At 45.4% G+C, this 16,228-nt stretch overlaps 1 protein-coding gene across 1 annotated transcript in view; it reads left to right on the top strand.

Moving 5' to 3' along the window:
* Positions 1-16,228, top strand: part of VPS50 (VPS50 subunit of EARP/GARPII complex) — a 302,084-nt gene that overhangs the window by 226,904 nt on the left and 58,952 nt on the right. The window contains exons 15-17 of the mRNA XM_040352336.1: positions 810-904; positions 3,300-3,398; positions 15,066-15,156. Of these exons, the coding sequence (XP_040208270.1) occupies positions 810-904; positions 3,300-3,398; positions 15,066-15,156 (285 nt within the window). The remainder of the gene's footprint in view (positions 1-809; positions 905-3,299; positions 3,399-15,065; positions 15,157-16,228) is intronic.

The following is a 16,228-nucleotide window of genomic DNA, read 5'->3' as shown; positions in this document are numbered from 1 at the left end:
TATGAACGGTAGTTTTTCCAGAACGATCGCTCCCGTCTCATAACTCGCTTCTGGGCATGCGCGGGTTTAAAACGTCGTTTTTGCCCACACACGATCATTTTTAACAACACAAAAAGCAACACTTTAAAAAACGACGTGAAAAAATGCAGCATGTTCGACTTTTTGGTCGAAAAACGATGCGAAGCCCACACGCGATCATTTTAAATGACAACGTTTTTAAAAACGTCAGTTTTTTTCATGCCGAAAAACGATCGAGTGTACGCGGCATTAGAACCAGTTATCTGCAAGATATATTACATTTTTTTTCTTGGGTTTAGATACCCTTTAAGTCTATGCTCTTTCAGCACACCTAGATATTTCTCCATCACAATGAACGTTTACACTGTGACAAAGCAAATATGAAATATTACGTTTGTCTATTTGTCTTTTTTGGATAAAATTTAGGAAAAAGCATTACAAGTCCATTTGTACGTCATGTTCAGAAGCTCTCCTTGTTGTTTTCATACACGTCTTTTTCTTACATTATGTTATTTTTCTGCCACGATTTCAACTATTCTTTTCTCCAGTGAATGCCTGGGAGGTGGACAGCGTAATATGGCTTTTATTTTTATTTTTTACTTGCTATATAGCATTGTCTGAGGTTGACATCAGCGAGGCCGTATCTGTGCGATAGAAAGAGACAGAATGTCAAAGAAATGCTGTTCCTACAATGAAGAAAACAAACATATTGGTCATGCCAAGCACATTGCCTCAGACCGTTGTCTGCACTGCTACATTGTATTAACAAACATTTACACTCTACTTTCAAGGATGTTCAGCTGAAAGTGAAAACGTACCTTCTTGGAACGGATATGTCCAACTTCAAATATGATGACTTCATTGTGGTCCTGGATATAATTAGCAGGTGAGTGACCAAGTCCTTGAGGGCCCACTCACACGACGTCATCGGGCATAGCAATAACGCATCCCATTCTTTGACCAGATAGATATTGCTAGCTAGGTCACCGCAGGTACCAGATAACAAGCACATGTTCGAAGTCTGCTTGGTTCATACACTAGTAGCCAGATTCAGGAATGTTATTCCTGAATCTCAGTACATACGCCGTCATAACTCCGAATCCGCGCCGTCGTAACATTAAGCGTATGCTCAAACTGAGATGCGCTTAAATGTTGCTAAGATACGACCGGCGTAAGTCTCCTCCTGGCCGCTAGGGGCGTGTACGCTGATTTACGCCTAGAATAAGTAAATCAGCGAGATACGCCTATTCACGAACGTACGCCCGGCCGTCGCTGTAAAGATACGCCGTTCACGTAAGCCGTTTTCAGGCCTAAAGATATTCCACCAAAAAGATGGCGCAGCCAATGTTAAGTATGGACGTCGGACCCGCGTCAAATTTTAAAATGTTTACGTCGTTTGCGTAAGTCGTCCGTGAATGGTGCTGGGCGTAATTTACGTTCACGTCGAAACCAATAAGTCTTTGCGGCGTAATTTGGAGCATGCGCACTGGGATATGTCCACGGACGGCGCATGCGCCGTTCGTAAAAAACGTCAATCACGTCGGGTCATGATTCATTAGCATAAAACACGCCCACTTCTTCACAATTTGAATTAGGCGCGCTTAGGCCGGCACATTTACGCTACGCCGCCGTAACTTAGGACGCAAGTGCTTTGTGAATACAGCTCTTGCCTCTCTAACTTACTGTGGCGTAGCGTAAATGCAATACGCTACGCCTGCCTAACGTTAGGCTCTCCTACCTGAATCCAGCTATATATGTTCAAAAGTATTGGGATGCCTACCAGATTGAAATTTACTGGCGCAGCCACGTTTTTACTGGCATTTTACAAAAGTTACTAAATTACATTTTTAAGTGCAAATGTCAGTATTTAGGCTACAAACAAGTACGCTAGGCAAATAGCAATGTGATTTATGGTAGATATTAAGGTAAAAAAAAAATATTTTGTTATTTTCGATATAATAATAGCCGGATTCACGTAGAGCGGCGCATCTTTAGACCAGCGTAGCACATCTCATATGCGCTACGCCAAAGTAAATCAGTGAGGCAAAAACAGTGGGCGAGATTCACATAGATCAGCGGATCTTTAGATTCGCGTGATCTATGTGATTTAAGATCCGCTGCCGCAAGTTTGAGAGGCAAGTGGGTAATTCACAAACCACTTACCTCCAAACTTGCGGCGGCGGATCGTAAAACCCCCGGCGGAATTCAAATTCCGCGGCTAGGGGGAGTGTACTATTTAAATCAGGTGCGTCCCCGCACCGATTTAAATGAGCATGCGCCGTCCGTGAAATTTCCCGGCGTGCATTGCTCCCACTGATGTCGCTAGGACGTCAGTGGTTTCGGCGTGAGCGTAACTTGCGACGCGCGGGTTTCTGAATCGGCGTACGCAAACGGCGTTAAAAAAACAAAAATCGACGCGGGAACGACGGCTATACTTAATATTGGCTGCGCCTCATAGAAACAGGGGTAAGTATATGCCGGGAAAACCACTACGGAAACGTTGTAACAACACTGCGTTGGGCCCGCGTACGTTCGTGAATTGGCGTATCTCGCTGATTTACATATTTCTCAGCGTAAATCAGCAAGAACGCCCCCCGCACCATTTTTAAATTGCAGGTAAGATCCGATGGTGTAACACAGTTACACCTGTCGGATCTTAGGCATATCTATGCGTAACTGATTCTATGAATCAGGCGCATAGATACGACCGGCCTAAGTCAGAGATACAACGGCGTATCAGGAGATACATCGTCGTATCTCTCTGTGAATCTAGCCCAGTATTCACAAAGCACTCGCTCCCAAACGTGCGCCGGCGTAACGTAAATTGGCCGGCGTAAGCCTGCCTAATTCAAAGTAGGAAGGTAGCGGGCGTGATCTATTAAAATGAAGCGTGACCCCATGTAAATGAAGGGCCGAACGAACGGCGCATGCTCAGAATCACGCCGCATATACTCCCTAAGATACGACGGCTCAATGCCTACGACGTGAATGTAACCTACGCCCAGCCCCATTCACGTACGACTTGCGTAAACGATGTAAAATACGACGGCTGTTTCGACGTCCATACCTTTGTATGGGTTGCGCCTCCTATATGGTGGTTTAAATTTACGCCGGACATACGCCTTACGTAAACGGCGTAGATTACTGCGACGGGCGTAAGTATGTTCGTGAATCGCCGTATCTTGCGCCCCTTAAAAAAATGTCATTTGTATAGGACTTTACAGTACTTAATATGAGACTTTCATTTTTATTTTATTTTTTTCCTTTTTTTTTTTTCGAAGACTAATGCAGGTGGGAGAAGAGTTTTGTGGCAGCAAGTCAGAAGTCTTACAGGAATCCATAAGGAAGCAAAGTGTCAACTATTTTAAGAACTATCACAGGTGAGTCCTGGTGATGTGCAGTTTGTGTGACAAGCCAGAACATAAGTTCAATTTTTGGCCACAATGGATGTTTAGTGCAAAGTCACAGCTAATACAAAGCAGTAGGCCACACAGCAGGTCTGGAAAAGACACATTTCTCAATTTCAAGGCAGGTAAAAGGAACTTGTACCCACATTATTATAAAAGACTTACAGATGCCATTTTCTTACAGTCTTTTCTGAACTAGAACATTAACCACTTAAGGACCGGACCAATATGCTGCTAAATGACCCAAGGGTTTTTTACAATTCGGCACTGCGTCGCTTTAACAGCCGCGGTCGTGCGACGTGGCTCCCAAACAAAATTGGCGTCCTTTTTCCCCCACAAATAGAGCTTTCTTTTGGTGGTATTTGATCACCTCTGCGGTTTTTATTTTTTGCGCTATAAACAAAAATAGAGCGACAATTTTGAAAAAAATGCAATATTTTTTGCTATAATAAATATCCCCCAAAAACATATATACAATTTTTTTTTTCCTCAGTTTAGGCCGATACGTATTCTTCTACCTATTTTTGGTATAAAAAAAAAATCGCAATAAGCGTTTATCGATTGGTTTGCGCAAAATTTATAGCGTTTACAAAATTGGGGATAGTTTTATTATTATTATTTTTTTTTTTTTTTTACTACTAATGGCGGCGATCAGCAATTTTTTTCGTGACTGCGACATTATGGCGGACACTTCGGACAATTTTGACACATTTTTGGGACAATTGTCATTTTCACAGCAAAAAATTCATTTAAATTGCATTGTTTATTGTGAAAATGACAGTTGCAGTTTGGGAGTTAACCACAGGGGGCGCTGTAGGAGTTAGTGTTCACCTAGTGTGTGTTTACAACTGTAGGGGGATGTGGCTGTAGGTCTGACGTCATCAACCGAGTCTCCCTATAAAAGGGATGCCTCGATCGATGCAGCCGCCACAGTGAAGAACGGGGAAGCCGTGTTTACATATGGCTCTCCCCGTTCTTCAGCTCCGGGGAGCGATCGCGAGGGGGCGGCTAGAAACGAATAGCCGCGCCTTTGTCCCGGATCGCTCCTGAAGCCACGGGAACCGCCGCATGTACCGGGGGGGGTCCCGATCGGACCCCCGACCCACATCTACGCCAATGTGCCTGTCCGTGCCATTCTGCCGACGTAAATGTACATGCGGCGGTCCGGAAGTGGTTAAAAGGGGTTGTAAAGGTTTATGTTTTTTCACCTTAATGCATCCTATACATTAAGGGGAAAAAACATCTGACATTTACCGGCCCCGCAGCCCCTCGTTTTACTTACCTGAGCCCTGGAAAGTCCCGCGTTGAGAATGCGCTGGATCTTTGCCCAGGGTTCTCGGCTCTTCATTGGATAGATTGATAGCAGTGCAGCCATTGGCTCCCGCTGCTGTCAATCAGATCCAATGACGCGGTGCCAGGGGGTGGAGCCGAGTCCTGCACTCGGCTATGGACGCCGAATGCAGGACTCGGAAGCGTGCCTGCAAGGTAACCCCCTTGGCAGAGCGCTTCCCATAGGGGGTTATCTGAAGCGGGGAGGAGCTGAGAGAGCCGCTAAGGGACCCCAGAAAACGGCGTTCGGGGCCACTCTGTGCAAAACTAGCTGCACAGTGGAGGTAAGTATGACATGTTTGTTGTTTTTTTTTTTTTGTAAACCTGAAACCCATAGTATCACTTTAGGGCTTGTTAGTGGCTCCCTTGTGTTTAGTGCGTCAGAAATCATTTCCCTGAGTATAAAGTACAGGCGGGGAGAGGAGAATTTGTATTCATTGTCTAAAGTCTCCCTACATGTATTTTGTCACATCTGGGGTGCTTCAAGCAGAACTAAGCCCCCCCATTCATACGTCAATGTTTTTCTGTTTTTGTTTCCCTATGTCTGGCTACGCAGAATGCCATTCTTTCCAAATATTCACTCTTGTACACTCAGTCACCCTATGTTCTACACCGGGGGTCAGAAACCTGAAGATCGTGATTTACTAGTAGATCGTGGACAGGTGACTGGTAGATCGCGATCGGGGCTTGCTGACCCACCATCCCAGAACATTAGAGTGCAATGCAGAGGGACTACTTGTAAAGTTGGAGTTGTAGTGGGGAGCAAGAACCGCATAAGTCAATGCCTCCTCTGTAGTGTTGGCTCCTGTCCCATGCAGAGTAATAAGAACTGCACTCCACCTCTTATCCCGACTAGCAGTCTCCAGAGTGGTGCCAGCAGCAGAAAAGAAGAGATCTTCAGGTCAATGTGACGCAATACACCGGGCATAATATTGTATAGGGCAGCTTTCACACTGATGGGCTGCAGTTTAGCCACACCAAAGGTGCAATGCATTGTACTTGCAGCTTTCCTGCAGGTTTGCTACGCTTAGCCATCGACTTCTGTTATTACCTGCGGTTTTGGTGCACTTTCTGAAAGCGCACCAAAACTCCTAAATGCAGGTGTTTCGGTGCGCTTTCAGAAAGTGCACCTCACCTACTGAATATAATAGAAGTCTATGGCAAAGCGCAGATGCACTATGCGGCTCCCGCTGGGCAGGTAAACCGCAGCACATCAGTGTGAAAAGCAGCCTTTTAAGGGGGCTCAGAATAGTAAAGTTTCCATTTGCAGTTTAGGATGGTAATACCCCATAGTTTTCACCATGGCCCCAAGCGCATCCCCTTTGCTGTGGCCAGGGGTGTACACATGTCGCAGCCGCCGCAGCCTGGAGTTATACGCCCTGTCATGGTTGGTGGGTGTAGCACCTGCCAGCAGTCCAGGACAACCACAAAAAAGCGCTAGTCGGGACAGTCTTGTGTGGTTTTTAGGAAACCCATGGGATAAACCATATGTAGATTTATTGTTACATATCATAAATTAAAAACTGTAAAAATCTCCTCGCATGGATGACAAACAACTTGCTCCCTACTGTGATGGTACCTTATGGAGGCGGCCAGGGGTGGTCTGGCTTGTTGAGGGATTTCTGGGATGGTGAATAAGGAAGAGATCTGGCGTGTTCGCATAGAACACGTGCAGACCCCGCCAGGAAGTGTGCACGGCGCTGCGCTAATACCAGCCAGGGAGACATTTCACGATCCCAGCAGCCGAGCATCGGGACAATGTCTGCCTGGCTGTGATTAGCACAGCGCCGTGCACACTTCCTGGCGGGCTCTGCACGTGTTCTATGCGAACACGCCAGAGCTCATCCTTAATGGTGAAACCCTCATGCAACCATATGTGATTGACGGAATCAGAGAGGGGGAGGTGGAGACCCAGCTTGTATGGGACCAGGAGGAGATGTAAAACCTCGACCGTCACCACTGACCAAATCCCCGGTGGTTGATGGCAGCAAGGCTAGCAAGCCGTAGGTGGAGAAGGGGCCACGAGACAACCGGAACACCATCCAATAGGAACCAATAGACGAAACTTGCGAGCGTGAAATCAAGCACGCAGAGAAGATGAATCCAAAGCGAGGCTTAGAGCACAAGGTGGTGGAGAGCAAGCCGAGGAGAACGTGTTTGTTGTCTTTTTTTTGTCTGTCGTCCATTGGTTCAGCCCAATACTGAAAATAGTGATGCCCATAGCCAGGTGTCCTGGTTCTCAGAATCTTTCAGTGGCCATGTTTTTTACTTAAAGGGGAGTTCCAGCCTTTTTTGATGTTTATTAAAAGTCACCAGCTACAAAAAGCATAGCTGCTGGCTTTTAATAAACATATACTTACCTGCTCCACTGTCCAGCGACGCACGGAGCTCCGCTCCTCTCCCCCCCCCCCCTCTCCGCCGGCGCCTCCATCCTAACTGGGCACCCGGCCGTGACAGCTTTCGGCTTCACGGCCAGGCACTCACTGCGCATGTGTGAGCGGCGCTGCGCTACCTGATTGGACAGGTGATCGCCTGGGACCTGTCACGTGTCCCAGGCGATCGCCTACAGGGAGGGGCCGCTAAAAGACGATATGACGTATCGCCTTAGCGGTCCCTGGGCGGAAGGAGGAAGTGGGACAGGAAGTCCCACTCCTTCTGAAGCCCCCCACTCCCCCCCCCCCCAAAAAAAAAATTCCATGCCAAATGTGGCATGTAAGGGGGCGAGGAGTGGATTAAGCGGAAGTTCCACTTTTGGGCGGAACTCCGCTTTAAACTGTTTGCCATGTAAAACTATCATTTACCCAGAACTCTTTTTTTCCTTTTGGGAGGATATTTGCATAATTTGCCAAAGAGCCTTGCTTTAACTATCTGTATTTTTATTTTTATTTTTTTACAGTGAATTGCTACTTTCAAGAATGTAGCCCATTTATTTTACATTAGACAGTTACTAATGCATAGATAAATGGAACTGTCAGAAATGTTCTATTTCTTTACTGTATCTTACATTATTGGTTATCTGTTATTGGTTTGTTGTGTTAATAATGAAAAAAAGAAATCTTAACCCGAGAGCCATTAATTCTTTCCATACCTTATTGCTTTTAGCATTTCTCTAATCCTAACCATTTTTTTTAAATAGACAGCAGAGACCTTGAATATGTCCTTGCAGTAGAATGTGGTGGACCTGCTTTTATATGGCACCCTGTAAAAGGGACCATAAACTCAAAAACTGAAGATTTGCTATACCATTAAAAACATTAATTGTGTCTAAGCAATACCCTTTTTTGCTTTGAATTCCCAATAATAAAAAAAAAAGAGAGAGAGTGAGAGGAAAAGGTGTGTACTTCCTGTGCCCTGGCACCCCTGTGCCTCCAGCCCCATAGCCGTATATCTGCAGTATGAGATCAGCTATGACACTGCTGTCTCTGACTGCTAATCTCAAGAGATTTGGGTGAAGTTTGGTGCTGCTTGCTGGAGAGGAAGCTGTACCTGAGGACCTCCCTGCTTCTGCAGCATTCAGTCTGTTTAAACAAACAAATAATTGTATTTATTTGGGTCTTTTATATCTGCCTTTCATTTTGCTTTTTGTTGTTTTGGATAGAAGTGAGTTAGAATTAGAATCAGGTGGTATTGCTTCCTGTATCCTCATTTGTGTATTTATTTATTACAGGTACTTGTATAGTGCTGTCAATTAGAGGTCGACCGATATGGGTTTTTCTCTGGCCGATGCGATATTTAGAAATCGGGGCGGCCGATGGCCGATATATAATGCCGATTTTTGCGGCCGATATTTTAGGCCAATTTTTTTTTTTTTGGCAAGTGTCACCGGCTCGTGGCACTTACAGGTGACACTGGCAGGTGGCACTAATTGGCACTGGCAGGTTGCACTGGATGGAACTAATTGACACTGGAAGATGGCAATAGCAGATGGCACTGATTGGCAGGTGGCACTGGCAGGCACTAACAGGTGGCACTGGCAAGTGATACTGGTTGGCACTGATTGTCAGGTGCCACTAATTGACACTGGCAGGTGGCACTGGATGGCACTGGCAGATGTCACTGGCACGTGGTACTGGCAGGTGGCACTGATTGGCACTGGCAGGTGGCACTAATTGGCACTGGCAGGTGGCACTGGATAGCAATAGTTTGCACTGGCAGGTGGCACTGGTTTGTACTGATTGGCAGGTGGCACTAATTGGCACTGGCAGGTGGCACTAATTGGCACTGACAGGTGGCACTGCATGACGATGGCATTGGCAGGTGGCACTGGATGGCACTGACAGGTGGAACTGGGTGGCAGGTGGCACTAGTTGGCAGGTGGCATTAATTGGAACTAGCAGGTGGCATTAATTGGAACTAGCAGGTGGCATTAATTGGAACTAGCAGGTGGCACTTGATGGTATTGGCAGGTGGCACTTGATGGTATTGGCAGGTGGCACTTGATGGTATTGGCAGGTGGCACTTGATGGTATTGGCAGGTGGCACTTGATGGTATTGGCAGGTGGCACTTGATGGTATTGGCAGGTGGCACTTGATGGTATTGGCAGGTGGCACTGGATGGCATTGGCATGTGGCACTGGCAGATGGCACTGGCATGTGGCACTGGATGGCACTGGCATATGGCACTGGATGGCACTGGCATATGGCACTGGATGGCACTGGCAGGTGGCACTGGATAGCACTGGCAGGTGGCACTGGAAGGCACTGGCAGGTTGGCACTAGCAGGTTTCACAGCCGATAATGTAGCTGTGTGAAACTGCTCTCTGCAGCACCATGTGAAACTGTATGGAGAGAGGGAGAGGAGCTCAGATTCGGCGTGATGTCAGAGGTGGGCGGGACCTGGGGTGGGCGAGCCCCAGCAGCTATCCAGCCAATGATCGGGCCGTTAAAGAAAGGGGCGGGGCCACATACATGTAGCGGTCCACCCAGACATCATCCCATTGGCTGGTGTTGGATAGCTGGGTCCTGCCCACCCCGACATCAGACCGTGCTAATGACAGCTCCCTTCTCTCTCTCCTTAATGTTTAACACACGCGGCGCTGCTCTGCAGACAATTTAGCCTGCTGGGACGAACAAAAACTTAGAGTGTACCTAGCATTAGCCACTGTGCTGTCTCAATGATGAAATTCCCCATATTGCCTGTTGTGTCATTGGAATATTAAAGTGACCCTAAAGCTTCGATTTATAATTTATTTTAAATTACTAGCATATCATACTTACCTCCACTGTGCAGTTCGTTTTGCACGGAGTGGCCCCGATTGTCCACGTCTGGGGACCCACGGGGCTCTCGCAGCTCCTCCCTGCAAGAGCAAGCCCCCTCTGGGAAGCGCTCTCCCAAGGGGGTTGCCTTGCGGGCGCGCTCCTGTGTCTTACACATGGCGTCCATAGCCGCCGATTGTATGACTCGGCTCCGCCCCTAGCGGCCGTGTCATTTGATTTGATTGACAGCAGCTGGAGCCAATAGCTGCGCTGCTATCAATATATCCAATCAAGAGCCGATCAGGCATTGGGAGAACTACGCGGGAACGTGCCCTCGGAAATTCGGGGCTCAGGTAAGTAAAACGAGGGCTTGGAGGGGCCGGTGACTGCAAGTTTTTTTTTTTCACCTTAATGCATAGGATGCAGTAAGGTAAGGCTGAAAAAAAAATTGATTTGATTTATAAATCGAGTTGGTAGATCATCGATTCATATTTTCAAAAAAAAAAACAATTCAGATTTTTGTTTCCCCAGGACCAACGCTGACACCGCGCCGGTCCAGAGGAGCTGCGGGCAGGAGTTTTTTGGCAAGGCTGTAGTTTCGGCCTAGTCAGCGAGGCCAGACGCCGCGGCCTCGCCTAAAAACTCCTGCCCGCAGCTCCTCAGGACCGGCACCGTGTCCATCAAAAAAAAAAAAAAAAGATTTGAATCGTAAATCGAGTTTTTTATTAAAAAATCCAATTTTTTTTAGGGGAAAATCGCCCAGCTCTACATTAAAGTGGAGGTTCACCCGGAAATACCACTTTTTACCCTTAGATGGATGCTCATTTTGTCTAGGGGAATCGGCTAGTTGTTTTAAAATCGAAGCTGTACTTACCGTTGTAGAGAGCGATCTTCTCCACCGCTTCCGGGTATGGGCTGCGGGACTGGGCGTTCCTATTTTGATTGACAGTCTTCCGACAGGCTTCCGATGGTTGCATCCATCGCGTCACGATTTTCCGAACGTCGGTGCGCAGGCGCAGTATAGAGCCGCACCGACGTTCGGCTACTCGTGACGCGATGGATGCGACTGTCGGAAGACTGTCAATCAAGAAGGAACGCCCGCTCCCGAAGACCCATACCCGAAAGTGGCGGAGAAGATCGCCCTCTACAACGGTAAGTACTGCTCGGATTTTAAAACAACAACCCGATTCCCCTAGACAAAATGAGCATCAATCTAAGGGTAAAAAAAAAATTATGGGTGAACTCCCGCTTTAAGGTGAAAAAGCACAAAGGTTTACAACCCCTTTAACATTGTAATTAAAAACCTAATAAAGGTTCTAACCCTTCCCCACTCTATGCCAATTGTTAAAAATGGCTGGAGTGACACTTTTACTGTAAATACTCAATGTCTATTGAAATATAATATCCAAGACTTTGCATAAGTAATTAGAGCATTGATTTCCTATTTCCTAAACCAAGGAATTAATTGAAACCCCAGAGTTTTCCCTGAGCTGCAATATTGCCAGCATAGGCACTTCTATGTTCTGATTCTGACAGACGCTAGCAGGAAATCTCATCAGGCAGCTTAATGTGTATTCCCCGATGCCTGCCCATACAGCCGAATCCCAGTTGCTGTCCTTTTCAATCAATAATGAATTCTTGTAGTATAAAAGAAGCGAAGGGAGAGCGATCAGCTTGGATGTACATTATAAACGGCAGCACAGAATATGTGGTAAGAGTTCCTAGCTGGAGAAGTGTTTTTTTTTTTAATACCAAATATATACAGATCTTCAAGAAAATGACTGCTTGGGGAATATATATTTTATTCTACATCATATGTCTAAAATCACATTTGATCATTTTAGCATTAGCAGTGCTCCTCCAGTGCTATACACACTGCATGCTTAAAAAACAGTTCAATGTGTGTCAATCCTGGTAAATGTTCATATCCCGGGGTAGATCATATAATATAAATCCCCATACGGATGGTTGAGAAAGATAGAATCCTTCAATTCCGTCACCACACATGGGATCCTCCTCCAATCACAATTTCCCGCAATCATGAAAATGGTGGAAAGTCGTGTGGCCACGCCCTAACGCGTTTCGTCATCTTGTCTTTGGCACGGAAAGTGAGCATTTTACAGTATATAATCTTATCAATCAATGAGTGTTAGAGCAGACCTTAAATCCTGTAGGGACATGTCCCTCGCCCCTTGCTACTGTTCAGGGAAACCAATACCAGGCACATGCTCTCCAGGGTGTGTTTTTTTTTTTTTTTTTTTTTTTTTACTTTTCACACTCCTGTTGAAATCAGAATTTTTTTTTTTTACTAGAAAGTTGCTTAGGACCCCAGCAGTTGCCCCTGGGGAAGGAAATGGTGCCTGTTGCAATATTTTATGTCACAAGACATTTTCTCTGCCATTTATCACACATGAATTTTTAGGAAATAATACACTAAAATTTATTTTATTGCATACAAACCTGAAATATCCAATTTGTTTGTAAAATATCAAAGATGCTGTTGCGTTGAGTGAATAGATACCAAAAATGTCAGGATAAATTGTGCATGGCCGTGAAATGGCGACAAACAATGGTACCTGAAATTGTCCATACATGAGGTTTTATAAGTCTTTGAGTCATCAGTTTAGAGTTAATCATGAATTATTGCTCTCACTTCGATGTTTGTGACAATACCTCACATGTGTGGTGCAATTACTTTATATATACGAACCCAGGGAAAGACCACTCTGACCTTCCGGTTCATTTGTCAAAGAGCAGATGAAGGGATTCCTCCATTTCCTCTGTGTAAAGTCGGTCCTGGCTGCTTGGCGCAGCTCCCCAGAGGTGCAGGAGAATGCAGGAACCACCGCTGATGGTGGCAGGAGCGGAGGAGGCCCTTAACAGGGCTCTAAAACTGATTAGGTGGCTGTTAAGCCTTCCGGATCAATTTTACCAAACAGCTGATCACTGGCTGAAAAAAATGACAACCATATCCTGACAGGATTTTTATATACACACATCGGTCAGCAATTGGTTGAGACTGCAGAAACTCGCCTATGGTCATGATCTTGGGTGATCGCTCTTTTCTTACTGATTCCTCCTTATAGCTACGGCTCAGGGCAGACCTGGGGGAATCCAAAGCAGCCAGTCTGTGCCTCTGCCTCACAAAACATCTACCCCAGGTCCTGCCTAAGAGTAGACACCAGAAGATATGCCCTCTTATACCATTGTTAACCAAAAGGCCTCCTCCGTGCACCCTTGTTACCGGGACCTGACTTTTCCTGACTTTATGACGAAGGCAGGTGATACATTGATAGACTATCTAACAGATTCCTCCATCCACACTTGCAGACCTGGTATATGCCAACCAGTCTTGTTGCTGCTCCTTGCGTTATGCCACCACCATTTTACGTCTTTAAGACCCTGTGAGGAACACTCCAAAAAGAGGGAAAAGGAGTGTCATGAACTTGTGAACTGGGCACACCCCAATTATTCACCCTTGAGTTTTTCCCCTCGAGTGCAGTCTTTGGGACCAGAACAAGGTCAACCTATATAATACCTTCATTGCAAAATAGCCCATTTGAAGGAGGGCTCCCTTTTATTTTATATGCGATAGTACAAACACTCTGTTTCTTTTAGTCCAGCATGATCACACATACACATCAGAATCACTCTGCTGGAAGCGAATGTGAACTTTCTTTGCCACTAAAGAGCTCTGTGAACCATCCGAGAGGGACCATCCTGCACTGCAGTTTTTAGGGTTCTTTGCCATAAAAGCAAGGAAGCAATAAAACCTCTGTAGTGTATTAATGTGCTTTTACTAAACAAAATTCTGTAATACAAATGATTTACAATTATAGGAATACAATACAAGACAATACAGGATTGACCGATATATCTTAAACACATGCACACACTACCTAAACTTTCAAGTACATGAGTCTGTGTACAATATGAATACACAGAAGTTATTTGGCTCAGGTTATAGCGACTTCATGATCTCCGTAGACAACCAAGACCCCAGGCTCTACTCACTACGAGTGATTTCAGGAAATCAGGCAATAGCATCATCCTCAGGCAGTCTCTTCTGGAACAGTCCTTTCTTGTTGTGTCTTTATGGAGTCCTACAAAACCTACTCCCTTTGTTTCCTCAGCACAAGGTGGTATTCAAGTCCCTTTTTGCTCTCCATATACTTTCTCCCAATATAATTTCCTGTCCTTCATTAATCCAGTCCAACAAGTTCATTAGCCAAGGAATAAGGGGAATCCTAGCTTTTAAAAAACATGCGTGGTAAGCAAAAATGCTTCCTGCAATATATTTACGTTCTAAAAAATCACTAAAATAGCCATAGCAACACACCCTGTCATGTGTCAAGCAATTTAGGTTGATTTAGATGGAATCTAGGAGGGGGGGGGGGGAGTTGAGGTGCAGTGAAAAGGAGTGGTAGGGTCAGTTTTAAATCATAAACCGGTACTGATTAATGTATTTACCGTACATCCAGTATATCCCTAGTTCTGGTTATTTAAAATAAAAAGACTAGTCCTTACCTTTTAAGAGACTATTTTACAATAAAAATGATCAGAAACCACGTGCTGATTTTATTTTGGAGCATACAGCCTCGGTGCTAATTATTTATTTATTGTGGCAATTGTATGCTATTAATAGGTGCAAGTGTGCAGTATAGGCTGACTAATTTAGTGTAATTCTAATTGCAGCTTTTGTTTCGCTCTCTTTTCTTCGGCGTGTTTGTGTAGTTAGTATAAATCTGCTTGATCTGAATAGTCTCAAAACCTTTCTGCTGAGAGGGCACCAAAAGTGCCTCATTTGGGTGATTCTGAAAGATTAATGAATTGTCATTTTCCTTTGTACTTAGTAAAGTGCACAGGATGAATGCAAGGACAGAATAAAGCTTTTTAGTGTTTAAGTCCTCGACTGTCCTCTGTGTGTCTCTCGAATCACTGATTTTTTTTTCCCGTCTGTTCAAGACATTTTCATGTTACTGCTAATTTATTCATTTTCCAGTCAAAAGAGATTAGGCCTCAGGTTTCAGGCCATTATGAACTTTCACAATGTTTTTATGTTGTCATTGTCATTTTCTGCTTTCTGCTAATTGCAGAGTGTTATCTGTTTTACAGAACGCGGCTTGAGGAGCTCCGAATGTTCCTCGAAAATGAAACGTGGGAGCTGTGCCCAGTCAAGTCCAGTTTCAGCATTATACAGTTACATGTAAGTGTGTTAAAGACTTTGTGGGAACTATTCGGTATGGTTAGAGACATGTGGCTTTTAATAGCAGTTGTCCAGGTCCTGGCTTTCCTCTCTGGATCAGTTGAAATATTGTCTCCAATGCAGCAACCTAACATGCACAGTGTAGAATGCTTACCTTTTCTCCATAGAAAAGAGAATCATCTCCAGGAGGTCAATAGAGGTTTTATGACTTGTCACAGAACTCCTCTTTGTTGTCCTAAGTATTGGAAAGTGCGAGATATCTTTTTGTAGCAGAAATCACCGGTCACGTGATCTTGGCTGAAGAGAAGGATCAAATCAATATATACACATATGACCTAATCAAGAAATACATTAATACCTACATAACCAAAAATTGAAGTTCTTGAGGGCCATTGCAGTGAGATTGGTTGACAAGCACAGGGCCATCACAGTGAGATTGGTTGACAAGCACAGGGCCATCGCAGAGAGATTGGTTGACAAGCACAGGGCCATCGCAGAGAGATTGGTTGACAAGCACAGGGCCATTGCAGAGAGATTGGTTGACAAGCACAGGGCCATCACAGTGAGATTGGTTGACAAGCACAGGGCCATCGCAGAGAGATTGGTTGACAAGCACAGGGCCATCGCAGAGAGATTGGTTGACAAGCACAGGGCCATCACGGTGAGATTGGTTGACAAGCACAGGGCCATCGCAGAGAGATTGGTTGACAAGCACAGGGCCATTGCTGTGAGATTGGTTGACAAGCACAGGGCCATCACAGTGATATTGGTTGACAAGCACAGGGCCATCGCAGTGAGATTGGTTGACAAGCACAGGGCCATCGCAGAGAGATTGGTTGACAAGCACAGGGCCATCACAGTGAGATTGGTTGACAAGCACAGGGCCATCGCAGAGAGATTGGTTGACAAGCACAGGGCCATCACAGTGAGATTGGTTGACAAGCACAGGGCCATCGCAGTGAGGTTGGTTGACAAGCACAGGGCCATCGCAGTGAGGTTGATTGACAAGCACAGGGCCATTGCTGTGAGATTGGTTGACAAGCACAGGACCATCGCTGTGAGATTGGTTGGC

This window comes from Rana temporaria, chromosome 5 (genome assembly GCF_905171775.1).
Source record: "Rana temporaria chromosome 5, aRanTem1.1, whole genome shotgun sequence".
NCBI classification, from domain to species: Eukaryota; Metazoa; Chordata; class Amphibia; order Anura; family Ranidae; genus Rana; species Rana temporaria.
The sequence above is the reverse complement of the archived record's forward strand: the minus strand, read 5'-3'. Positions and strand labels throughout refer to the sequence as shown.